At 45.6% G+C, this 27,190-nt stretch overlaps 1 protein-coding gene across 1 annotated transcript in view; it reads right to left on the reverse strand.

The window, feature by feature from the left end:
- The window catches only part of LOC144496917 (popy class I histocompatibility antigen, alpha chain E-like), an 820,139-nt gene that overhangs the window by 704,949 nt on the left and 88,000 nt on the right, over positions 1-27,190 (reverse strand). Inside the window, exon 10 of the mRNA XM_078217534.1 lies at positions 15,422-15,469. Coding sequence (XP_078073660.1) covers positions 15,423-15,469 — 47 coding nt within the window. The 3' untranslated portion in view covers position 15,422. The remainder of the gene's footprint in view (positions 1-15,421; positions 15,470-27,190) is intronic.

Genomic DNA, 27,190 nt, shown 5'->3' on the forward strand with positions numbered 1-27,190 from the left:
GGAAAATTGGTACAATATAAGAAAGACTGACTCCGCAGAACTAAAAACATGACTGACCTCCGTGTAAATCTGATAAAGCTGACTTCGTATAACTTATGACGTGAATGAGATCAGTGAAGGTCAAGCTCTTCCAATTTCCTGATCTCTAAGGCCCGATAAGATTGATTCCTCATAGCCTAAGACTATAGGAGTAAATAAAACAAGATAAGGTCAGGGATGACGGAAATCACCGACCTTCGTCTGTTACATCAATGGGCAAGATAAGGGTATGAATGATGCGACAAAAGGTTCTGGGAGGTCAACAGGTTATAACATGATTAATGGTATTGCTTATACTTCTATTCATGATCGAATTCCTGAATAAGCTGTGGTCACGCTAACTGATAATGATTATGTATAAATACTGAACTGTTTCTTTCTGTAAGCGCGGACTTGGGGAAGAACTAGTATGTTGTAATAACTGCTCTCTGAACTCAAATTTCAGCCAAAAACTGCATGCAGTCTTTTCGTAAATAAAGGCTTGTTATTTTGTCTGAACTAACATTGTTGAGTTTTTCTATCACAGTCAAGAAGCAGAAAAGTTTCCACTTCAACAAGGTCACGCTGAACATTAATGAACTATTGGTTAGATCCCAGCTGGAGCATTGTGTCCACTTCTGGTCACAATGTTTCAGGAAGGATGTCGCGGCCTTGGAGAGGGTGCAGAGGAAATTTGGTGAAATATTGGAGATGAGAAACTTCTGACTGACAGTAGGAGTAATTCAATGTGTTGGGACAATCATATCTTCCAAAAACAAACGTGGAAAGGCATTGCATTATCTGGGTAATGGATAATGACCTGCATTTTTTTTTAAGAAGGCCATAAGTTCTCCTTGGACAGGGAGCCAGCCTGCCTTCACCTGAGTTGTGTGGTACTTGAGGAAGAGATGTTTGTTTGTTCTGAACTGGAATCACTTTAATTGATGGGGAATAAAACGGAAAAGCAAAGGCTAGTGATGATCTGGAAATCACATTGGAGGGACAGACTTTAAGTTTTGAACCTGTTGGTTTTGAACTCAGTCTCTTTGGGGAATAAGTTGAGAAATGGAGATGGCCCGACCTGATTCTCTCTCTGTCTTGCCTCAAATTGTGTCTGGTTCGCAACCTGCTGCCAGAGAATCCTCATCTGAGTGTAACCTGTCTGCATTTTGGACCTGCAAAGCTGAAACAGGAAGAATTGGTCCAGATCCATATTCTCCTCCGTGCCAGAGCTCTGTTGGTGTGAAACTCCAGACATCCACTGGTCTTCACATGAGGGAACACCAGCTCAACAGCATTGAACCCCTTCAAACTTTATCCTTTATTTTAAAAAGCCTATCCTCTAAAGGCCGTCTCTGCTTAGAGACCCGATCTGTTGTTCTTTAAATGCACAGAAGTTGAGAGCAATGTATTTGCATGAATAGGGGATTGGCTAATGGACAGGAAACATTGATTTGGCATAAATGGGGCATTTACAAGTTGGCCAACTGTGACTAGTGGAGTGTCACTAGGATCAGTGCTGGGACAATCAGTCATTTACAATCTTTATTTGTGACTCAGACCAAGAGACAGACTGTGATGGATCTAAATTTGCAGCAGCTGCAAAGTTCGGTGGAAATGAGGAGAGTCAAGAGAGCTTTTTTAAAAAAATCATGATCTCTGCAGCTCTTACATCTTCAATATTTTCTCAGCTCGCAGCCTCAGCTGATGTCATTTGCTGCTGGTTTGATTGGAGATGTCCTTTTATAAGACCATAAGACATAGGAGCGGAAGTAAGGCCATTCGGCCCATCGAGTCCACTCCACCATTCAATCATGGTTGATTTCAACTCCATTTACCCGCTCTCTCCCCATAGCCCTTAATTCCTCGAGAAATCAAGAATTTATCAATTTCTGTCTTGAAGACGCTCAACGTCTCGGCCTCCACAGCCCTCTGTGGCAATGAATTCCACAGACCTACCACTCTCTGGCTGAAGAAATTTCTCCTTATCTCTGTTCTAAAGTGACTCCCTTTTATTCTAAGGCTGTGCCCCCGCGTCCTAGTCTCCCCTGCTAATGGAAACAACTTCCCTACGTCCATCCTATCTAAGCCGTTCATTATCTTGTAAGTTTCTATTAGATCTCCCCTCAACCTCCTAAACTCCAATGAATATAATCCCACGATCCTCAGACGTTCATCGTATGTCAGGCCTACCATTCCTGGGATCATCCGTGTGAATCTCCGCTGGACCCGCTCCAGTATGTCCTTCCTGAGGTGTGGGGCCCAAAATTGCTCACAGTACTCCAAATGGGGCCTAACCAGTGCTTTATAAAGCCTCAGAAGTACATCCCTGCTTTTGTATTCCAAGCCTCTTGAGATTAATGACAACATTACATTTGCTTTCTTAATTACGGACTCAACCTGCAAGTTTACCTTTAGAGAATCCTGGACTAGGACTCCCAAGTCCCTTTGCACTTTAGCATTATGAATTTTGTCACCGTTTAGAAAATAGTCCATGCCTCTATTCTTTTTTCCAAAGTGTAAGACCTCGCACTTGCCCACGTTGAATTTCATCAGCCACTTCTTGGACCACTCTCCTAAACTGTCTAAATCTTTCTGCAGCCTCCCCACCTCCTCAATACTACCTGCCCCTCCACCTATCTTTGTATCATCGGCAAACTTGGCCAGAATGCCCCCAGTCCCGTCATCTAGATCGTTAATATATAAAGAGAACAGCTGTGGCCCCAACACTGAACCCTGCGGGACACCACTTGTCACCAGTTGCCATTCTGAGAAAGAACCTTTTATCCCAACTCTCTGCCTTCTGTCTGACAGCCAATCGTCAATCCATGTTAGTACCTCGCCTCGAATACCATGGGCCCTTATTTTACTCAGCAGTCTCCCGTGAGGCACCTTGTCAAAGGCCTTTTGGAAGTCAAGATAGATAACATCCATTGGCTCTCCTTGGTCTAACCTATTTGTTATCTCTTCAAAGAACTCTAACAGGTTTGTCAGGCACGACCTCCCCTTACTAAATCCATGCTGACTTGTCCTAATCCGACCCTGCACTTCCAAGAATTTAGAAATCTCATCCTTAACGATGGATTCTAGAATTTTGCCAACAACTGAGGTTAGGCTAATTGGCCTATAATTTTCCATCTTTTTTCTTGTTCCCTTCTTGAACAGCTGCTTCAATAGCTTAAATGGGGTGTGTCTATTTTAACTCTGGGTTGTTTTATGATCCTGCATTGCTGGGAGGACGGTCGTGTGTTTTTGGACAGTTTTTTTTCCAATGAGTTTAAGGTTTCATTTTCTGTTTGGCTGCAGTTAGAGTTGAGTTTCAGAAGGGGCAGCAAGCTGAAAGTCTCTCTCTCTCTCTCTCCCTAGTTTTGAAAATTCTGCTCATTAGCTGAAAGCCTTTCTGAAGGGGAGAAATCTGCTGTTGGTGGCTTGCCGAGAGTCCCTGGTGTTTGTGGAAGCTGTTCTGACTCCAAACTATTCCGAGTCTATCCAGGGAACTGCAGACTTCGTCCAAAGGACTCAAGTCCAGTATCACATGAGCATTAGACTGTGCTGTGTTAACCCTGTGAACAGGGTATTTTGTCTATGGGATTGGTTTGATTGGAACACATTAGATATATTTGTTGAGGATTATACATTATAGCGGTTGTTTTGTTTCTTGTCTGTAATTGATGAGAGTTCTTGCTAATTTTCTGACTGTACAGATTAACTATATTCTTAAATAAACTTTGTTTGATAAAAGCTCCCCAGTGGGTCATTTGAATCATATCTGAAGGGAAGCCTATCATGCTCTTCCGAGCCAAATTGATGATGCAAAACTTATGATCCAGGCGAGCTCCATAAAACCCTTTCTAGTTTCTGACCTCAACCATAACAGGCTTGTATTTGCTGGAGTTGAGAAGAATGAGGGGCATCTCATAGAAACTATAAAATTGTAACAGGAAGAGACAGAGCAGGTGCAGGAAGGATGGTGGGGGAGTCCAGACCATGGGTTGTCCTCTAAAGATAAAGGTAAACCATTGAGGACTGAGATGAAGAGAAATATCTTCACCCAGATAGTGGTAAGCCTGTGGAATTCATTACCACAACAAGCCTTTGAGGTTAAAACATTGTTTATTTTCAAGAAGGAGGGGCGAAGGGGATCAATGGGGGGAGACTGGATCAGGCTATTAAGTTGGAAGATCAGCCATGATAATAATGAATGGCAGAGCAGGATTGAAGGGCTGAATGGCCTACTCCTGTTCCTCCTTTCTATGTTTCTATGAAACGCAAACTGTATGGAGGACATGGAGAGAGCTGCAAAGTGATGTGGAGAAGTAAATCAAATGGGCTGCAAGGTGGGAGATGGAGTGTAATGTGGGTGGATGTGGGGGTCACACTGTGTCTCCTGCCAACACAATATGGCCTTCTGCGCATTCGTACTGGTCCGTACAGATGTCACTTTGCTAAACCAGCCTGCCAGGAGACCTTTACATTGAAGCAAGTCCAGCCTTCACTAAGAGCGTCCCACTTTGCTCCACCGTGCAAGGGAGAAATAAAGAGAGGGCAGAGTGAGAGACAGAGTCAGAGTGAGTCTTGGCTGTGTGGCACAGATGATCAAACAAAGTATTGGTTCCAGGAAACCTTGTAAAGTCTGTTTCTTACCTAAAAAAAAGTTATATCAAAGAGGCAGTCTCATCTCTTTGTGATATTGTTTCGGAGACAAGCACAGGATTAATCTCACACTCAGCCTCTCTGACCTATTGAAATATCTGCAGATTTGAAATGTTTTTTAAAGTTTATTTTAAAGTTATTTATTAGTCACAAGTATGCTTACATTAACACTGCAATGAAGTTGCTGTGAAATCACAGAATCACAGAAACCCTACAGTGCAGAAAGAGGCCATCGGGCCCATCGAGTCTGCACCGACCACAATCCCACCCCATATCCCTACATATTTACCCGCTAATCCCTCTAACCTACGCATCTCAGGTCACTAAGGAGCAATTTTAGCACGGCCAATCAACCTAACCCGCACACCTTTGGACTGTGGGAAGAAACCGGAGCACCCAGAGGAAACCCACGCAGACACAAGGAGAATGTGCAAACTCCGCACAGACAGTGACCCAATCTGGGAATCGAACCCAGGTCCCAGTGAAAATCCCCTAGTTGTCACACTGCGGTGCATGTTCGGGTACACTGAGGGAGAATTTAGCATGGCCAATGCACCTAAGCAGCACGTCTTTCAGACTGTGGGAGGAAACCAGAGCACCCGGAGAAAACCCACACAGACACGGGGAGAACGTGCAAACTCTGCACAGACAATGACCCGAAGCCGGAATTGAATCCAGGACTCTTGCGCTATGAGGCAGCTGTGCTAACCACTTGCCATCATGCCGCCCACAACTGATTCTGTGTATGGGTACTTCTGAGATCAGGGCTCATTTATTGACTTATTAATTCAGGTGAAATGAAGTCAAACAGTTTTGTCTGTGGGTTCAGTGAATACACATGGCATAATGACTGTGTCTTTGAGTTGAAATGTGGCTTCCTGTTTCACATAGTTGGAAAGTACTCAAACTGCTTGTATGTGGCAGAGGACACAGCTGTGGGGGCTATTCAACTTTGCTATCAAGGATGGAAAAGCCGAACACTTTTAAAATGAGTCACTTGTATGCAGTCTACAAGGAACACAGAAACTCCTCCAGGTAGAATCATAGAGGGAGAATGTGCAAACTCCACATAGAGTCATGTAAACTCGGATTGGACCCAGGTCCCTGGTGCTGTGAGGCAGCAATGTGCCACCGTGCCATGCCTTTAAAGCACAACCAGAAAAGCAAATGGGACTTTGGTCTTTATTGTAAAGGGATTACAGAACAGAATAAATCAGCCTTGTGACAAATGTACACACCATTGTTAACACCACACCTGTAATTTGTGTCAGTGTTTTTCTGGCAGATGCACAGAGAATGTTTATTTGGAATGATTGGGATTTGTTTTATGAGGAAAAGTTGAGCAGGTTGGGGACTTTTTCATTAGAGTTTAGAACAATGAGAGGTAATCTCACTGGAAAAGGTTAGACTCTGACAGGGCTTGATAGGGTCGATAGTGAAAGATTCTTTCTGTTGGTGAGCAATAAAACATGAGGGCAAAGCCTCAGGGTAAGAAGTGAATCATTTAAGATGAGGAGAAATTTCTTCACTCAAAGGGTTGTGAACCTTTGGTTCTCTACCCCAGAGAATTGTGGATGCTTCATTACTGAAGATATTGAAGAGAGACAGATTTGTGGTGTCCCAGGGAATGGAGGTGTCCAGAGAGTAGGACTGAAATTGAGATGAGGCAAAAGATGAGCCATGATTGTGTTGAATGATGGGACAGTCTCATGAGGATGAAGAATCTATTCCTGCTGTTACCCCTCATGTTCTCTACTGACTGAGGGTTAATATCTAACCCCGGCACTCCCTGCTCACAACCCATCATCGATCGAAATCACTGCACACAGAGGGACTAGCAAAATGGTGCTTCCTTCACCAGGTTGGGAGGGGAATTCTATGGAAAAAAATTTCCAAGCGAGTGTCTCCCAACTGCATCCTGTACTGCTACTGTCCCTCTCAGTCTGAGCTGTGTCCTGTACTGCTACTGTCCCTCTCAGTCTAAGCTGTGTCCTGTACTGATACTGTCCCTCTCACTCTGTGGGCTGTGTCCTGTACTGATACTGTCCCTCTCAGTCTGAGCTGTGTCCTGTACTGATACTGTCCCTCTCAGTCTGTGAGCTGTGTCCTGTACTGATACTGTCCCTCTCAGTCTGAGCTGTGTCCTGTACTGCTACTGTCCCTCTCAGCCTGTGGGCAGTGTCCTGTCCTGATATCAAACCCTGTTCTTGTTAAATTATGCAAAGAGTAACTGGACACCAAATACCATTGAAGAATTCAGGGCCGGAATTCTCCCAAAAAAGTTCTAAGTTTAGACTTTGCGGGAAAACTGGTGCAAATCACGCCAGTTTTTTCAGTGCAACTTCACACTTGACTCTCCCACACTCTGTGCAATGCAGAGGTCCCAATCGGGAATATCATTAAAAGCTCGAGGGGGGCGGGGCATAGTCACACCGGAGGCTGACAATTCCGGAACTCTGCGCATGCGCAGTAGCCCCGATCTGTCATTCTCCCAATCACTGGCTATCCCGGGACCCTCGCAGTGCTGCCCCTCCAGCTGATGCTCCCCTCCAGCAGTGATGATAACCCCACCCCAGCAGACCTCCTCCCCAGCACACCCCCCAGGCTGATCCCTCAGGCCACCCTGATCACTAACCTCCCTCTGGCCTCCCTCACGGCTCAGATGGTGCTGCATATCTGACGCTGGGAGATGTGCGCACGGCGGAACACAGGCCCGAATCCCGTGAGTCGACCGACACGCAATTCTCTCAACCCGCCGTGCAAAACATTAGTGTGGCGGGATGGGAGAATCATCCCTCCCCCTCCCCCTCCCCCCAGGATACAAACAGGACACAGCTTGTCCAGTCCTGTTTGAAACGTTACTGTGTTTGTTCAGGAATGAATTGATTTGAAAAAGTGAGGAGTTGATCGGGCAGAGTTAAATTGAAAGGTAAAATGGTGCACAAAGAAACAGTATTTGGAGATTTGATGCTTGGATCAGAGTAGGGAAATTGGAATGTTTTGGAGAAAGTCGACAGGAAGAAACAAATAGTGAGAGATCACGGAGATGTGAGACCAAAGATTAGATTATTGAATCAGGATGAAGAAATGGATCTCGCTGCTTTTCAGAAATGGGCTGTTGATGTCTGGTTGGTGGAATATCAGAAGCAGGTTCGAAAAAAGAAATTAAAGAAACTCACAAAGTTTAAAATACTGTGTGAACAACCGGGTTGTTTATGTTCAGGGATATCCTGATTTGTAAACAAACAACTGCTCCTTTTACTTTATGAATATTCCTCCATTCTGTGCACAGATCTAAAGGATGTGAAGCAACCTGTGTCCATGTGGGTGACACGTTGGCACAGTGGTTAGTGCTGCTGCCTCACAGTACCAGTGACCCAGGTTCAATTCCAGCCTTGGCTCACTGTCAGTTTGGATAAGATGCTCTTTTGGAGAATCAGCATGGAGGTGATGAGCTAAATGGCCTCTTTGTGCACTGTAGGAATTCTGTGGATTCTATGTGATGCAAGAGGTGAACAAAATTTAGGCTCAGGCTGATAAGTGGAAGATTACATTCACACCCACAAGTGCCAGGCAATGGCCATCTCTAACATTCGTGAAGCTAACTATCTCACCTTGACATTTGGAGTTACAGAATTGTTCTGGTGTTGACAGGCTATTTAGCCCATTGTACGATAATTTTGAAGTTGAAGAAGTTTGTCGAAGTTTTGGAATTGAAACACACTCTGTTGGAAACTCCGCCCTCTGTTGTTTCAATGTAACAATCTTCAATGTTTCCTTTTCTGTTATTTGTGAAACGTGGTTTTCCCTTAATTTCAACAACCGACATGAGTGAAGAAAGAAGATGTGATGGAATTTATTTCATCCCCTTTTAAAAGACACGTTTTTAATGTTGAAAAGATCCAGAGTGAAACTTGAAGTGATGTGAGAAAGAATTGTGTGTACAGATGTGTGTGTGTGTAAACTCCCTGTTCGTGAATGAGGAAAGGCTGTGTGAATGCTCTGCATTGCTGTTCCTTCAGACCAGCTCCAACTCTGATGTTTTTTCCTGAAAATGGTTCGGTCTTAAGGGGGAGAACAGTTTAAAAGTTTTTAAACTGTGAGCTTGTTACCGCTACAATGAAACTCTGTTGAAACGTGTGAAACATGCGAGATTTCTAATCCAGATACAACTTCACATCTGTCAGAGTGGGGTCGTTTTTTTAAAGCTTTGATGGTGTAACTTCGAATTCAGGAGCTGAATTTAAGGCGATTGCTCATGGATTATTCTTGTGTTTAAAATCTTCATAAAACTCACCCTGCGGAACATTTGGGACTTTATCTTCTAATCCATTTTTCTCCAAGATTTTTATTCAGAAATATCCAGTTTGAATTGGTGAATCCACAAGACTTGAAGAAATATCTTTGTTCTGCTGAAACCGCCATTACTCTGAGAACATTGTAACCCAGTCACGTTTTAAAATCGCGGTGACAGTGAATTCCTTCACCGAACGTGTTCTAATTTAGAATTAACCCATTCAGCTCCGAGCAGAATAAACCTTTTCTGTTGTTTTAATAACACACACACACACATACACACAGGTAACAATTGTGTCCAATATTGCAAAGTGTAACAATATTTCCAACAGTGACAAGAATTGGAAACTTATCTGCAGCTCCAAATGTCAGATCGCGGTGACAGTTTGATACAAAGGCTCTGATATTTCAATGATGTTTGTTATTTCCCCAGACAGAGTGCTTGGGAAGGGGGGATGTGACATAAACACACTCTAGTGAATAACAGAAATTAAAAGAAAAAATCAGGAAAGGACAGAAGATATTGGAATTCATGAGTTCAATACATATGAGATTCGCTCCCGATTTCTCACACATTGCGGCGCGAGGCTGAATAAAATACTTGACTACATTTAAAACCTGTTTTGAACAAAATGAGCGAGCCCGCGGCGCAATCATCTGGGCTCTCGTCTCTGTGGCCTCACGGGAGAGGTTCTCTCCAGCAAGAATCACAACAGGGACCAGACCCGATGCCTCGCTAGTGGATCCAGAAGCCATTGAAGCCACCCCGAGAAGTTGGGGGGAGTGCCTTGCGGACTGTGCCAGCCTGGTATCTTGGAAGTGCCCACCAGGCAGTGGGAGTGGGAAGGGTGTGGAGCCTGATTATTTGGAGGGGGGCTCTACTGGGGTGGGACCAACCTGTGGTGATGGGGGCGGGGGGGGTGCGCTGCACGCTATGCATTTGCAATTTGAGGTGTGGGGGGGCTACTGCCACTAAGTATTTGCCATCAGTGAGGGAAGTAGTGGGGGATACTGCATTGCGATCGGTGGTGGGATAGACTGGGAAAGTGGGTCCGAATTGGGCAGGCGGGGGTGGGGGGGGGGGGCGGTGGTCACGGGGTTCAATCTGTCCCAGAGGCGCGGTTTGGTCTGTCCGGGTATGTAGGGTGTCGCGGGGTCAATTGGTCCGACAATCAGGGGTTGCATTAGGCCACGGACCGCCGTGGCAGCTGGGGAGGTCCGTGTTTAGGCTATGGAGGTCTGGTGAAAGCAGCAGAGGCTGAGTGACAGGGTCACTCTGTCGCTCAGAGCAGAGGGACCTGCACATGCGCAATGGTGTCCTCTGCTGCTTTCAGGCAGCATTCTGGTTCTTTAAGACCTGCCCTTTCCCCCCTACAAGGGTGAGAAACAAGTGCATAAGATTGTAGATTTGGATTCGCCTGAAAGACGGATCAGAAACTCTCCCATTTCCATGCTCTTTCTGGACATAGAATGTTTTTCATAAGATCGTCCTCTAGTGTCTGTGCAGAATAAGCAGAGTAAGAAGTTTAACAACACCAGGTTAAAGTCCAACAGGTTTATTTGGTAGCAAAAGCCACACAAGCTTTCGGAGCTCCAAGCCCCTTCTTCAGGTGAGTGGGAATTCTGTTCACAAACAGGGCATATAAAGACACAGACTCAATTTACATGAATAATGGTTGGAATGCGAATACTTACAGCTAATCAAGTCTTTAAGAAACAAAACAATGTGAGTGGAGAGAGCTCAATGTGAGATCAAGACAATCAAGGCATCAAGGATCGCAACAGACACCTCCAGACACTGAAAGATGCCCTCATAAGAACAGGATATAGCGCTCGACTCACTGATCAACAGTTCCAACGACCCACAGCGAAAAATCGCACCGACCTCCTCAGAAGACAAACACGGGACACAGTGGACAGAGTACCCTTCGTCGTCCAGTACTTCCCCGGAGCGGAGAAGCTACGGCATCTCCTCCGGAGCCTTCAACATGTCACTGATGAAGACGAACATCTCGCCAAGGCCATCCCCACACCCCCACTTCTTGCCTTCAAACAACCGCACATCCTCAAACAGACCATTGTCCGCTAAGCGTTCTCCAAGGCGGCCTTCGCGACACACGACGGCGCAGAGTCGCTGAGCAGAAACTGATAGCCAAGTTCCGCACACACGAGGACGGCCTCAACCGGGATATTGGGTTCATGTCACACTATCTGTAACCCCCACAGTGGCCTGGACCTGCAGAGTTTCACTGGCTGTCTTGTCTGGAGACAATACACATCTTTTTAGCCTGACTTTATGCTCTCTCCACTCACGTTGTTTTGTTTCTTAAAGACTTGATTAGCTGTAAGTATTCGCATTCCAACCATTATTCATGTAAATTGAGTTTGTGTCTTTATATGCCCTGTTTGTGAACAGAATTCCCACTCACCTGAAGAAGGGGCTTGGAGCTCCGAAAGCTTATGTGTCTTTTGCTACCAAATAAACCTGTTGGACTTTAACCTGGTGTTGTTAAACTTCTTACTGTGTTTACCCCAGTCCAACGCCGGCATCTCCACATCAGAATAAACAGCTCAGATCAGAATAGCTTAGAAAGTGCAGCTCCGGATATAGTAATTACTTCCAAACCATCATCACAGTTCCATTTAAACAGAATCACAAATGTGGAGCTTGAATCAGTCGGTCGCTGTCACCTTGATGAAATCACATCTTCCCTCATTCTCTCATCCTCTCCTGCTGCTGTTCTGGGGAACTGGTGTTCCTGGATTACAAACCCCAGAATACACTGGAGGGCACTGGGGATGAGAAAGAAAAACTGAGGCAAAGCCAGCAGAGCTGGAACACACCCAAACAAAAACCATCAGACCCCCACAAAAAACAGCAGCAAAATCCATCAGACCTCTCACGCCTAATAATGCAGAAACCTGGAAGAGATACTGAGAGAGGAATACTGGGAAAGGACAGGGGGCACGACAAAATACTGGCAAGAAAAATCAAGGAAACTCCAAGGATGTTCTTTAAGTACCTGAAGAGAAAAAGATAAGGAAAGAGTAAGGCCTGGTGGACACCAATAAGATAATCTGTGAGAGAGGAGGGAGAATGTGTTGAGGTTGTGAATAAATACATTGCCACTGTCTTTGGGAAACAGGGAGCAATGCTGACATTGCAGTTAAAGAAGAAGTGTGTGAATTACTGCATCAGATAAACATTGTAAGAGATGATGTATTCACGGATTTTATAACTTTGAAAGATGGTAAATCACCGGGTTAAAAGAAGCAAAGGAGGGAATTGCAGAGGCTCTGATCATCAGAATCATTCCTCCCGGGCTGTAGGAGTGTGGAAGAAGATTAAAGGACTGCCAACATTACACCATGGATTGAAAAGAGAAGAGGCAATCTGAGTAATTATACACCAGTTAGTGTAACTTCGGCAGTGGGAACATTGTTGGAACCAATTATGGGGAACGGTACAAACCTTCATTGAGAAAGGCACAGATTAGTCGAGGAAAGTTAGCGTGGATTTAAGGGGAGCTCATCTCAAGCTTTCTGACTGAAAATTTGGAAGAGGTGAGAAGGAGGGTTGATGAGGGCAGTGAGGTGGACATGGTCAACATGCATTTTAATAATGCTTTGGACAAGGTCCCACATGGCAGGCTGGTCAGAAATGTAAAACTCATCGGGATCCAAGAGACATTGACAAATCAGACCCCAAATTAGCTCAGTGGCAGGAAGCAAAGGGGTAAGGGGTTGATTGCGACTAGAATGATGTCCATGATGTGGAGATGCCGGCGTTGGACTGACCATCACTCATCTGACGAAGGAGCAGTTCTCCGAAAGCTCGTGATTCCGAATTGGATTTTAACCTGATGTTGAGAGACTTCTCAGACCTAAACAAGACTTCTTGTTACCAGTGGGGGTTCCACAGGACCCAGCACTCACACCCTCACTTTTTGTAGTTCATGTGAATCATTCAGATTCAAATGCAGCGGGAATGATAAAGAAGTTTACAGAGGTACAAATATTATCAGTGTGGGTGTCAGTGAAGAGGAAAGCTTCAGATTGCAGGAAGATAGAGATGGCCTGGGCAGTTGGGAAGAACATTGGAAAATGGAATTCAGTCCGGAGAGGTGATGGATTTCGGGAGGATGAACAAGGCAAAGGGAATCCCCAATAACTGGGAGGATAATGAGTAATGTGGAGGAACAGAGGGATCCAGGAGTGCGTGTCCACAGGTTGGGAAAGTTTTCAGGACAGGTTAATTACATGGTAAAGAAGGTACATAACATGCTTTTCTTTCATCAGTTGAGACAGACAGCAGAATGGTTTTGCTAGAATTGTAACAACACCAGACAGACGACAGCTGAAGCACTGTCTGAAAGGATGGTAGACGCAGAAACACTCACCACATTGAATCAATTCTTGGACGTCGAGTTGAAGAGCTGTGATCCACAGAGCTACAGATCGAGTACAGGAGGTGAGATTAAGCGGGAGATTTCTTCATGAACAGGAAGGGATATGATGGGCTGAATGGCCTCACTCTCAATCATAACTATTCTATCCTTCAACATTCCAACCACACACCACCAGCAAATCCCATCAGACCTCCAAACACCAGCTAAACCCAGCAGACCCCAAACACGAGCAAAACCCATCAGACCAAGATATGTGGCATGGTGGACAGTGAGGAAGGTTATCTCCAATTGCAGCGTGATCTTGATCAATTGGGCCAGTGGGCTGACGAATGGCAGATGGAGTTTAATTTAGACAACTGCGAGGTGATGCATTTTGGTAGATTAAACCAGGGCAGGAGTTACTCAGTTAATGGTCGGGCATTGGGGAGAGTTACAGAACAAAGAGATCTCGGGGTACATGTTCATAGCTCCTTGAAAGTGGAGTCACAGGTGGACAGAGCGGTGAAGAAGGCATTCAGCATGCTTGGGTTCATTGGTCAGAACATTGAATACAGGTGTTGGAACGTCTTGTTGAAGTTGTACAAGGAATTGGGAAGGCCACACTTGGAATGCTGAATGCAATTCTGGTGACCCTATTATAGAAAGGATATTATTAAACTAGAAAGAGTGCCGAAAAGATTTACTAGGATGGTACCGGGACTTGATGGATTGAGTTATGAGGAGAGGCTGAATAGACTGGGACTTTTTTCTCTGGAGTGTAGGAGGCTGAGGGGTGACCTTATAGAGGTCTATAAAATAATGAGGGGCATAGACAAGGTAGATAGTCAATATCTTTTCCCAAAGGTAGGGGAGTCTAAAACTAGAGGGCATAGGTTTAAGGTGAGAGGGGAGAGATACAAAAGTGTCCAGAGGTGCAATTTTTTTCACACAGAGGGTGGTGAGTGTCTGGAACAAGCTGCCAGAGATAGTAGTAGAGGCGGGTACAATTTTATCTTTTAAAAAGCATTTAGATAGTTACATGGGTACGACGGGTATAGAGGGATATGGGCCAAATGCGGGCAATTGGGATTAGTTTAGGGATTTTTTTTAAAAATAAGGGCGGCATGGACAAGTTGGGCCGAAGGGCCTGTTTCCATGCTGTAAACCTCTATGACTCTATGACCACAAACACCAGCAAAACCCATCAGAGCCCCAAACACCAGCTAAACCCATCAGAGCCCCAAACACCAGCTAAACCCATCACACCCCCAAACACCAGCAAAACCCATCAGAGCCCCAAACACCAGCTAAACCCAGCAGACCCCCAAACACCAGCGAAACCCATCACACCCCCAAGCACCAGCAAAACCCATCAGAGCCCCAAACACCAGCTAAACCCATCAGAGCCCCAAACACCAGCTAAACCCATCACACCCCCAAACACCAGCAAAACCCATCAGAGCCCCAAACACCAGCTAAACCCAGCAGACCCCCAAACACCAGCGAAACCCATCACACCCCCAAGCACCAGCAAAACCCATCAGAGCCCCAAACACCAGCTAAACCCATCAGAGCCCCAAACACCAGCAAAACCCATCAGAGCCCCAAACACCAGCTAAACCCATCAGAGCCCCAAACACCAGCTTAACTCCTAAATTCTACTCCACACCCCAAACATCCAGCTAATGATCAGAACTCATCACAAAACACGACTAATATTAAATCCTGTGGAAGCTCAGTGACCAACTTCAGGGAAAATCTGGGAGTTACAGATTTCTTCAGGAAATTGAGCAGCTGAGAGGAGGCTGTCCAGGCTGAGATGTTTCCGAATGTCTCTAAACGTCAACACCCACAATGTCTCCACCCTCAGACTGTACAGGAGCAGCCGTCTCCAGAAGGTCAGTCTCAAAGCTCAGCGTTGGATTGGATGAGCTGCTCTTTAGTGACTATACAGCGAGAGACAGACACTGAGCTCACATCCCACCCACCAGATTGTACAGTTAAATCCAGCGGGAATATCCCAGTTAGTAGGATCAGCTCCCAATATTTATCAACACAGTTCATACCTCAGGAACGCATGGAGGAGCTGGATGAGGAATCCCCACCGTCAGAAGCTGTTAAAGGAAGAAGAGGTGTTAAAAATTTGTTCATTATCAGAGAGACAGAGGCAGAGACTGTGGATATGATAAAGAGAGAATGAGAGAGACAAAGACAGACAGACACAGAGGAAGAGGTTCTCACACACCCATACTAACGGCGACACACAGAAGCCCGCACACCCACACACAAACAGACGATGCACGCACGCGCACACACACACACACTATATCTGAAACAGAATGAACAATGATGTACACAGTTGCACAGGGACAATGTTTGATGATCAGCTTACTCTTTGCAGGATTGTAGTCACTCTTCCCTCTCCCTGTAAAACATGGAATGTTCAGTGAGTGACGAGACTGAGAGAAAATCAGAGACAGAGGCTGGAACTCTCGCTCGCACTGAGCCCCGACAACACAATTCTGAACCCTCACTCCCACCCTGATCCTGGACCCTCACTCCCACCCTGACACAAGACCCTCACTCCCACCCTGACCCTGCACCCTCACTCCCGTCCTGTCCCTAGACCCTCACTCTTTGCTGAGCCCTCACTGATAGCCTGAACTCCTCATCCAATTTGAGACCCCTCGCACAATTCTCAGACACTCCCCCTTTATCATGAGCCCCTTACTGCCCCCCCCCTCCCCGCCCCCACACCAACCTGAGACCCACAGCCTGAGCCACCGCCACCCTGGAATACTCTCCCAGAATCCCTCCCTCCAGTGAGCTGTCATCCGGTGGCTCTGACATCCATCATTATGAAATGATTCGAAAGGCTAGTCATGGCACGAATCAATTCCAGCCTCCCGGACTGCCTGGATCCACTACAGTTCACCAACCGCTCTTTTCCCTCCAATTCCTGCCTTTCTTGTTGTAGATGACGACAGCCACAATGATGAGAGCGATGAGCACGAGGACCCCGACCACAATCCCGACAGTAACAGCAACCTGGGAGCGAGACTTTGGTTCTGTTAGAGAGAGAGAATCAGAGAGACTGAGTGAATCAGGGAGAGGGAAAAGTGAGATTCAGAGAGAGAATCAGAGAGACTGAGTGAATCAGGGAGGGGGAAAGTGAGAATCAGAGAGAGAATCAGAGAGACTGTGTGAATCAGGGAGAGGGAAAAGTGAGAATCAGAGTGAAATAGAATGTGAGCGAGTGGGAGAGAATGAGAGAGAGGATGAGCAACTCAGAGTGAGGAAGAGAGAGAATGAGAGACAGAAAGATCAGAGAGACAGAATGAGAGAGTGAATCAGAGAGAAAGAAAGAGAAATGTGAGAGTGAATCAGAGTGAGAGTGAATCAGGAATCACAGGATATGTGACATAGAAAATGGCCTTTCGGCCCATCCAGTTGATGCTGGTATTTATGTTCCACTTGAGCCTCCTCCCATCATTCCTCATCTAATTCGACCATTTTAACTCTATTCCCTTCTCCCTCATTTGCTTGTCTATCCTCCCCTTAAACTATACTGTTCAGTTCAGCCACTCCCTGTGGCAGCGAGCTCCACATTCTCATCACTCTTTGGGTGAAGAGGTTTCTCATGAATTCCCCATTGGGTTTCTTGTATTGATGGCCACTGGATATGCTCTTCCTACAAGAGAAACACTCTCAATGTGTCCGCCCCATAAAAAAAACTTCCCTAATTTTAAATCCTCGATTAGATCAACCCTCAGCCTTCTGTTTTCCCGAGAGCAGAGACCCAGCCGGTCAATCCTTCCCTGAGATTTCCACCCACTCATTTCTGGAATCATCTCTGTAAATCTTCTCCACACTCTCTCCCCTGACTCTATATTCTTTGTGTGAAATGGTGACCGGAACTGCACACGGTCTTTAAATGTGGTTTAACCAAGGTTTGATACAGGTTTAGCAATAAAATCCCTGATTTACAATTCTATCCCTCGAGAAATCAAACCTGGTTTTCGATTGTATTTTGTTTATTGTCTAACCTGTAACTCTATGTTTACTGATTGGTGTGTTTGTACATCAAGATCCCTTTGTTCCTCAACCCTCCCTATTCATCGTTAACTGAAAAATACCTCATGTTTATCTGTGCTGAACTTTATTTACCAACTATTTGCTGAAGTTTATTCATGTCCTTTTAATTTATTCCAGTTCTCCTCAATATCAAATAATTCCCCCAATTTGGTGTTATCTGCAAATTAAGAAATGGTGTTTTTGATTCCAATATCCAAGTTAGAGAGTGTAAGTTGTGAACAGCGGTGATCCCAGCACTGATCCTTGTGGAACACCATTTACCACTTTCTGTAACTCTGAAACACCCTTTCCTCACACTCTCTGCTTTATGGCCCAAAGTCAGCGAGTGATCCATTCTGTCACTCATCCCCTAACTCCACATGCTTTCACCTTGTCAATCAGTCCATCACGAACCCCCTTTTCTATTACATTAAAAAAATTATATGATATTATATCTATTACATTTTCATTGTCGATTCCCTTTGTTACATCCTCAAAAAATCTACTAAGTGGAGTAAAACAAGATTTTCCATTTCAAAATCCATGCTGAATATTCATTGTTATAGTATTTGATTCTAGATTTTCATGAATTGTCTTCGATAGAAGGAATTCCATTATTTTTCTGAATACTGATCTTAATCTGACTGAAGTAAACTTCCAGGATGCACTGGGTCCGGTCCTACTGTAATATTTGATTTGATTTATTATTGTCACGTGTATTGGTACACAGTGAAAAGCATTGTTTCTTGGATACACCAGGCTCTCTCCATCCTCTGATATTCCACGGTGCCCAACCTCCTGTAATATCCCAGGATACACCAGGGCCTGACAGGCTGCAAGATGAGGCTGCAATAACCCAGGATTCACTGGGATTTGTCCAGCGAGAATATCTCAGGATACACCATGATCTGTACTACTGCAATATGATATGGAGATGCCGGCGTTGGACTGGGATAAACACAGTAAGAAGTCGAACAACACCAGGTTAAAGTCCAACAGGTTTATTTGGTCGCAAAAGCCACGAGCTTTCGGAACAGGCTGTTCCTTCATCAGGTGGGTGGGAGTTCTGATCACAAACAGGACACAAAGACACAAACTCAATTTACATGAATAATGATTGGAATGTGAGCCTTTACAACTAATCAAATCTTAAAGATACAGACAATGTGAGTGGAGGGAGCATTAAGCACAGGTTAAAGAGATGTGTACTGTCTTCAGACAGGACAGCAAGTGAGATTTTGCACATCCAGGCAAGTTGTGGGGGTTACAGATAGTGTGACATAAACCCAATATCCCAGTTGAGGCCATCCTCATGTGTGCGGAACCTGGCTATCAGTCTCTGCTCAGCGACTCTGCGCTGTCGTGTGTCGCGAAGGCCGCCTTGGAGAACGCTTACCCGGAGATCAGAGGCTGAATGCCCGTGACCGCTGACGTGCTCCCCAACAGGAAAAGAACACTCTTGCCTGGTGATTGTCGAGCGGTGTTCATTCATTCATTGTCGTAGCGTCTGCATGGTTTCCCCAATGTACCATGCCTCAGGACATCCTTTCCTGCAGCGTAACAGATGGACAACGTTGGCCGAGTTGCAAGAGTATGTACCGTGTACCTGGTGGATGGTGTTCTCGCGTGAGATGATGGCATCCATGTCGATGATCCGGCACGTCTTGCAGAGGTTGCTGTGGCAGGGTTGTGTGGTGTCGTGGTCACTGTTCTCCTGAAGGCTGGGTAGTTTGCTGCGGACAACGGTCTGTTTGAGGTTGTGCGGTTGTTTGAAGGCAAAATGTGGGGATATGGGGATGGCCTTGGCGAGATGTTCGTCTTCATCAATGACATGTTGAAGGCTCCGGAGAAGATATCATAGCTTTTCCGCTCCGGGGAAGTACTGGACGATGAAGGGTACTCTGTCCAGCGTGTCCCGTGTTTGTCTTCTGAGGAGGTCGGTGCGGTTTTTGGCTGTGGCGCGTCGGAACTGTCGATCGATGAGTCAAGCGCCATATCCTGTTCTTATGAGGGCATCTTTCAGCGTCTGGAGGTGTCTGTTGCGATCCTCCTCACCCGAGCAGATCCTGTGTATTCGGAGGGCTTGTCCGTAGGGGATGGCTTCTTTAACATGTTTAGGATGGAAGCTGGAGAAGTGGAGCATCGTGAGGTTATCCGTGGGCTTGCGGTACAGTGAGGTGCTGAGGTGACCGTCCTGAACGGAGATGCGTGTGTCCAAGAATGCAACCGATTCCGGAGCGTAGTCAATGGTGAGTCTGATGGTGGGATGGAACTTTTTGATGTCATCATAGAGTTGTTTCAGTGATTGTTCACCATGAGTACAAAGGAAGAAAATGTCATCGATGCTTTACACTAGATACATCGATGACATTCTATTCCTTTGGACTCATCGAGTATTTGGAAGGTGCTGCCTAAGGAACCTTGATGAGTTCCTGCAATTATCTTGTAGATGCCTCACGTGGCCCTCACTATACCGGTGGGAGAGGAACTGAATGTTTGTGGAAGGGGTGTCGATCAAGCAGACTGCTTTGTCCTGGAGCTTCTTGAGTGTTGTTGGACCGGCGCTCATCCAGGCAATTGGAGAGTATTCCATCACATTCCTGACTTGTTCCTTGTAGAGCATGCACACGTTGTTGGGAGTCAGGAGCTTGAGTTGTTCACCTCTGACCTGCTCTGGCAGTGACAGTATTTATATGTCTAGTCCAGTTCAGTTTCTGATCAGTGGTAACTCCCAGGATGTTGATAGTGGGGGATTAAGTGATGGTTGAATGTCAAGGGATGATGGTTAGATCCTCTCTTGCTGGAGATGGGTCATTGCCTGGCACTTGTGTGGCACCAATGTTACTTGCCAATTGTCAGCCCAAGCCAGGGTATTGTCCAGGTCTTGCTGCATTTGGACATGGATTGCTTCAGTATCTGGTGACTCAAGAAAAGTGAACATTCCCACTTCTGACCTTAAGATGGAAGGAAGGTCATTGATGAAGGTCATTGACAAAGCAGCTGATGATGGTAGGGCCTGGGACACTATTCTGAGGAACTCCTGTACTGATGTCCTGGAGCTGAGATGATTGACATGGAATCACCAGAAAAATTTTCCTTTGAGCTCGGTATGAATCCAATCAGCAGAGAGTTTTCCGCCTGATTCCCAATGATTCCAATTTTGCTGGGGCTGCTTGAAGTCACAATCCATCAAATGCTGCCTTGATGTCAAGGGAGGTTATTCTTACCTCCCCCCTGGAGTTCAGCCCTTTTGTCCATGTTTATTCCTAAGTTCCAGTTGATAGCATTGTTGATGACCCCCTCCCATCACTTTACTGATGATCAAGAGTGGAATGAAGTACTATGACTGGAATATGTCAAGGCCGATAGCTTTTGCAGCATCCAGTGCCTTCAGCCATTTGTTGATATTGTGTGGAGTGAATTGAAGACTGGCTGAAGATTGGTATCTGCTGGGGCTTCTGGAGGAGGCCAAGATGGATAATTTACTCAGCAACTCTGGCTGAAGATTGTTACAAACACTGATCTTTTGCACTGATGTACTGGATTCCCCAGTCATTGAGGATGGGGATATTTGTGAGTCTTTTCCTCCACCACTATTTGGTGGATTTTGTTTTCATGCATTTTGAAGGATCAAATTTAGGTGTAAATTATACTGTAAATGGCAGAACCCTTCGGAACATTAACATACAGAGGGATCTGGGCGTGCAGGTCCACAGTTCTCTAAAGGTGGCAACACAGGAGGGCAAGGTGATTAAGAAGGAATATGGCCTGCTCGCCTTCATCAGCTGGGACATTGAGTACAAGAGTTGGGAAATCATGTTGCAGCGATATAAAACCTTGGTTAGGCCGCATTGGGAGCATTGCGTGCTGTTCTGGTCACCGCACTACCAGAAGGAAGTCGCAGCTTTGGAGAGAGTGCAAAGAATGTTCACCAGGATGTGGCCTGGTCTTGAGGGTGTTGGCTATGAGGAGAGTTTGAATAAACTATGATGGTTTTAACTGGCAAGATGGAGGATGAGGGGAGAACTGATAGAGGTCTTCAAAATTATGTGAGGAATAGAGAGGGTGGACAGTCAGAGGCTTTTTCCTCGGGGGCAAGTGTCAATTACAAGGGGGCAGAGCTTCAAGGTGAGAGGGGGAAGATTTAAGGGAGATGTGCGATTGAAGTGTTTCATGCAGAGAGTTCTGGTGTCTGGAACGAGCTGCCAGAGGAAGTAGTGGAAGCAAGCACGTTAGCAACATTTAAGAAATATCTGGATGGATACGTGAACAGGAACAGGAAGATATGGTCTGAGTAAAGGAAGAGGGATATAGGCCATGAGGTTACAGATTGTGGCTGAGTACAATTCTGCTGCTGCTGATCATAGATCATAGAAACCCTACAGCACAGAAAGAGGCCATTCGGCCCATCGAGTCTGCACCGACCACAATCCCACCCAGGCCCCACCCCCACATCCCTATATATTTACCCACTAATCCCTCTAACCTACGCATCCCAGGACACTAAGGGCAATTTTAGCATGACCAATCAACCGAACCCGCACATCTTTGGACTGTGGGAGGAAACCGGAGCACCCGGAGGAAACCCACGCAGACACGAGGAGAATGTGCAAACTCCACACAGAAAGCGACCCAAGCCGGGAATCGAACCCAGGTCCCTGGAGCTGTGAAGCAGCAGTGCTAACCACTGTGTTACCGTGCCACCCAGAACACCTTCTGGATGCCCAGTCTGGAGTTGCTCTCTCTTTACTGCCCCTCTAACAGTGCAGCAATCCCCAAGAACTGCCCCTCTGGCAGGGCAGCTCTCCCTCAGTACTGACCCTGGCACAGTGCAGCATTTCTACATTACTGACCCTGGCACAGTGCAGTGTTACCACAGTACTGACCCTCTGGCAGTGCAACGTTCCATCTCAGCTGATCCTCGACAGTGCAGCTCTCCCTCTGTAGTGCCCCTCCGGCAATGCAGCTCTCACTCAGTACTGCTTCGCCGACAGTACGGCGGCCCGAGTACTGACTCCCGCATAGTGCAGAACTCCCGAAGTAATGATCCTCGGACAGTTCAGTACTGCCCCTCGGATAGTGCAGCACTCCCTCAGTACTAACCCTTGGACAGTGCAGTGCTCTCTCAGTGCTGATGTTTGCACAGTGCAGAACTCCCTCAGCGATGACCCTCTGACAATGAACCACTCCCACACTACTGACCCTCGGACAGTGCAGCACTCCCTCAATACTGACCTTCAGTCAACGTGGCACTCCCAGAGCAGTGACCCTCAAAGTGCAGCACTCCCTTAGTACTGATGCTCTGACAGTTGAGTACTCCCTCAATACTTTTAACGTGAACCCCCTATTCAAAAAGGGAGAGAGGCAAAAAGTAGGAAACTATAAGCCGGTTAACTTGACCTCTGTGGTGGGGAAGTTGCTGAAATTAATCATTGCGGAGGAGGTGACTGAACATTTGGAAAAACAAAGCTCAATCCACCATTGTCAGCATGGTTTTATGAAGGGAAAGTCATGCTGGACAAGCTTGCTTGAGTGCAGGGAATTCAGATGGTGTTCGTGGAAGTGGAAATGAATAGGGTTGGGAAGCATTTTCCGATCAGGGCCAGTGTGATCTCCTGGACTCGTTTCGATCGCCTCAGGGGGTCGGAGAGGAATTTCCCAGATTTTTTTTCCCCATATTGGCCCTGGGGTTTTCCCTCTGGGTTTTCGCCTCTCCCAGGAGATCACATGGTCTGGAATGGGGGGGTGGGGGTGAGCTAATAGGTTGTGATGAACAAAGCATCGTAGCTGTGAGGGACAGCTCGGTGGATAGGATATAAGTATGTCGATAGGCTGGAAAATTGGGCGGGGATCCTGGATTCAGGATTCAATCCTGGACCGGGGAGCGGCGCGGGCTTGGAGGGCCGAAGGGCCTGTTCCTGTGCTGTATTGTTCTTTGTTCTTTGTTCTTTGAGAACATAACCAGCAAAGTGGATAACAGGGAAACTGGATATGGCATATCTTGACTTCCAGAAGGCATTTGCCAAGGTGAAGTATAAAAGACTGATCCAGAAGGTGAGATTGCAGAGGATTGGGGGTAGAGTATTGGATTGGATTGAGGATTGGCTGACTGACAGAAAACACAGGGTCGGGATAAATGGGTCCTTCTCTGGCTGGCGAAAAGTAACTCGTGGGGTGCCGCAGGGGTCAGTCCTCAGACCTCAACTGTTTACAATCTCTATAAATGCAGGGACAGAGTGTAACATAGCAAAATTTTTGGATGATGCTAAAATAGGTGGGAAAGCAGGCAGTGAAGAGGATATAAGGATTTTACAGATGGATACAGATTGGCTCGGAGAATAGGTCATAATTTGGCAGATGGAGTTTCATTGGGATAAGTGTAAGGCTATCCATTTTGGCAGACAAAGTAGAAAGGCAAATTATTATCGAAAAGGAAAGCAGATTTAAAATCTGGGCAGAGGGACCTGGGTGTCTTTGTTCATGAATCCCCTCTCTCCCAGAACCTCCCTCCCATGCCAGTTGGAGAAGTCAAAACTAAGACACAGCTGCTTTCTTTACCAGAGAGTTTATTGAGTTTACAGTCAACACAACTATTCCCGACCAGTGTCCCAGCTATCCCCATTTTTAATGTAGAAATACCCATCACCAATTTATAATGGAATTGTAACCAAACCTTAAAAATGTGATTGCCATTCCATCTTAACCATGTGATTATTATTAAACTTTAATATGATCGCGATTAAACATTAACCATTTGATTATCATTGAATATTAACAATGTGATTGTGATTAAATATTAACCATCTGATTGTCATTAAACATGGGATTGTGTTTAATCATTAACCATGTTATTATTATTAAATATTAATAATGATTCTAATTAAATATTAGCCATGATTGTCATTGAACATGGGATTGTATTTAACCATTAACAATCTAATTATCATTAAGCACTAACAATGCAGTTGTGATGTTAATGTTTGAAATGTCAATGTGATTAACAAGACACTGACACCAGGGGTGGTGCTGGGAATCAGATCACTCACTCCACCTCTCAGTGAAAGCAGTGCACATGATTCCGAGGGGCTGTGCAGGTTAAAAATCCAGCCCCAGTAAAGAAACCATGGACATTTACAGTTTAATTTACACAGTCTCATATGTAGATCCGCCATCAGTCCGTCAATCACTGGCTGTCACCTCGAGAAAATTAAAGCTTCCCTGAGTGTCTCATCCGTTCCTCCCACTGATTTCTCTGGATTACTGATCAGGACACTGCAGATCACTGGGGGAGAGAAAAAAATCCATAGTTACCGGAAGAGGAAAACCCAGAAGACACAGAACACCCCCAACAAAACCCATCACAACCCTGACACCTAAAACTGGAGAAAGCTGGAAGAGTTCAGGAAGTGTAGGGGTGAAATTAAAATAGAAATTGGGAAACCAAATAGGGAGCGTGGAAAAAAACACATGCAATTAATATCAAGGAACATCCAACCATGATTTATAAATACATAAAGATTAAGAGGGTAACAAAGGAAAGAGTCGGGTCTATCGGAGACCAAAATGCTAACCTGTGTGACGAAGAGAATGGGGAAAGGTTCTGAATGAATAATTCACATCTGTCTTCAGAAATCAGGGAGCCGATGATAATACAATGATGTAGTTCAGGAAGAGGAGTGTGAATGATGGCATGGGATAAACACTGCAAAAGAGCAACTATTAATGGGTTTGATGTTTTTGAAATGGGAAAAGTCTCAAGGTTGTTAAAAGAAGCAGGGAAGAAATTGCAGGAAATTCGATCATTATCATCGCTCTCTGGCTCCAGGAGTGGTGGAAGAGAATTGAAGGCTGAACAGATAGAGACAGTTAGCTTAACATCGGGAGGAGCACAATTATTGGAATTTGAGAACGAGTACAAACCTTTATTTAGAAAAGCAGAGATTAAATGATTGAAATCCAAATGAAATAATAAAAAAATTTATAGATATACAAATATTGTCCGTGTGGATGACAGTCAGGAGGAAAGCTTCATACTGCAGGAAGATAGAGATGGTCTGTTGGGAAGAACAGTGGAAAATGGAATTCAATCCGGAGCAATGAGAGATGATGGATTTCGGGAGGTTCAACAAGGCAAAGGGAATCCCCAATAAATGGGAGTGTATATCCACAGATCTGGGAGTGTATATCCACAGATTGGGAAAGATACCAGGACAGGTAGTTAATGTGGTTAAGAAGGAAAATAACAAGTTCCCTTTATTAGCCAAGGCACAGAGCAGAGTGGTTTTGCTAGAATTGTAAACAACACCAGATAGACGACAGCTGAAGCATTGCAAACAGTCTGGTCAGCACATTACACAAAAGACGTGATTGTATTGGAGAAAATGCAGAGGAGAGTGTTTAATGTGGACAGGACTGGAGAATGTTCACTGTGAGGAAAGAGCGGATAGGCTGGAATAGGATTCTGTAGAATAGAGGAAGCTGAGGGAGATTTAATTGAGGTGGATATAATTATGAGGAGCCATGGTAAATAGAGATGACACATTTAGCTTAGCAGAAGGGTCAAAAACCAGAGGACACACAGTTAAAGTTATTGTTAGAATGATCAGCGGGAAATGAGCAAAGAGTTTTTCACCCAGAGGGTGGGAGGGACCCGGGACTCACTGTCTGAAAGGATGGTAGAAGCAGAAATTCTCACCATGTCTAATCAATTCTTGGACAGTTACTTGAAGAATTGTGGTCCACAGAGCTACAGACCGAGTACAGGAAGGTGAGATTAGGCTGGGGATTTCTTCATTAACAGGCAGTGACACAGTGGGCTGAATGGCCTTGCTCTCAATCAGAAAACGACTTTCATTCAACCTTCCACCCAAACACCAGCAAACCCCATCAGTCCCCAAACACCAGCAAAACCCATCAGTCCCCAAACACCAGAAAAACCAATATCTTCACCAACCTTTGAGGTTCCAGACAACTGGAGAATAGTCAATGTTGTTCCCTTGTTTAAGCAACGAAGCAGGGTAATCCATGAAATTATAGGCCAGTAAGTCTGGCTTTTTCTAGGGTGTAAGTGTCAATTATAAGGGGGCACAAGTCCAAGGTCAGAGGGGGAAAGTTTAAGGGAGATGTATGAGGTACGTTTTTCACGCAGAATGTGGTGGGTGCCTGGAACGCACTGCCAGAGGAGGTGGTGGAAGCAGGCACATTGGCAACATTTAAGAGGCCTCTGGATGGTTACATAAATAGGGACGGAATAGAGGGATCCGGTCTGAGTAAAGGCAGAAACGTTTTTTTTTGGTTTAATTAGGGCACTATGATCAGCACGGGCGTGGAGGACCAAATAGCCTGTTCCTGTGCTGTACATTTCTTTATAAAACCGGTCAGACCCCAAACACCAGCTAAACCCACCAGAGCCCCAAACACCAGCAAAACCCATCAGACCGCAAACACCAGCTAAACCCATCAGACCCCCAAACACCAGCAAAACCCATCAGACCCCAAACACCAGCAAAACCCATCAGAGCCCCAAACACCAGCTATTCCCATCAGACCCCCAAACACCAGCTAAACCCATCAGACCCCCAAACACCAGCAAAAACCATCAGACCACCAAACACCAGCTAAACCCATCAGACCCCCAAACACCAGCTAAACCCATCAGACCCCTAAACACCAGCTAAACCCATCAAAGCCCCAAACACCAGCTAAACCTTGAAGGGCCACTGCACACCCCAAACATTCAGCTAAAGGTCATTGTCATCAGA

This window comes from Mustelus asterias, chromosome 8 (genome assembly GCF_964213995.1).
Source record: "Mustelus asterias chromosome 8, sMusAst1.hap1.1, whole genome shotgun sequence".
Classification (NCBI taxonomy): domain Eukaryota; kingdom Metazoa; phylum Chordata; class Chondrichthyes; order Carcharhiniformes; family Triakidae; genus Mustelus; species Mustelus asterias.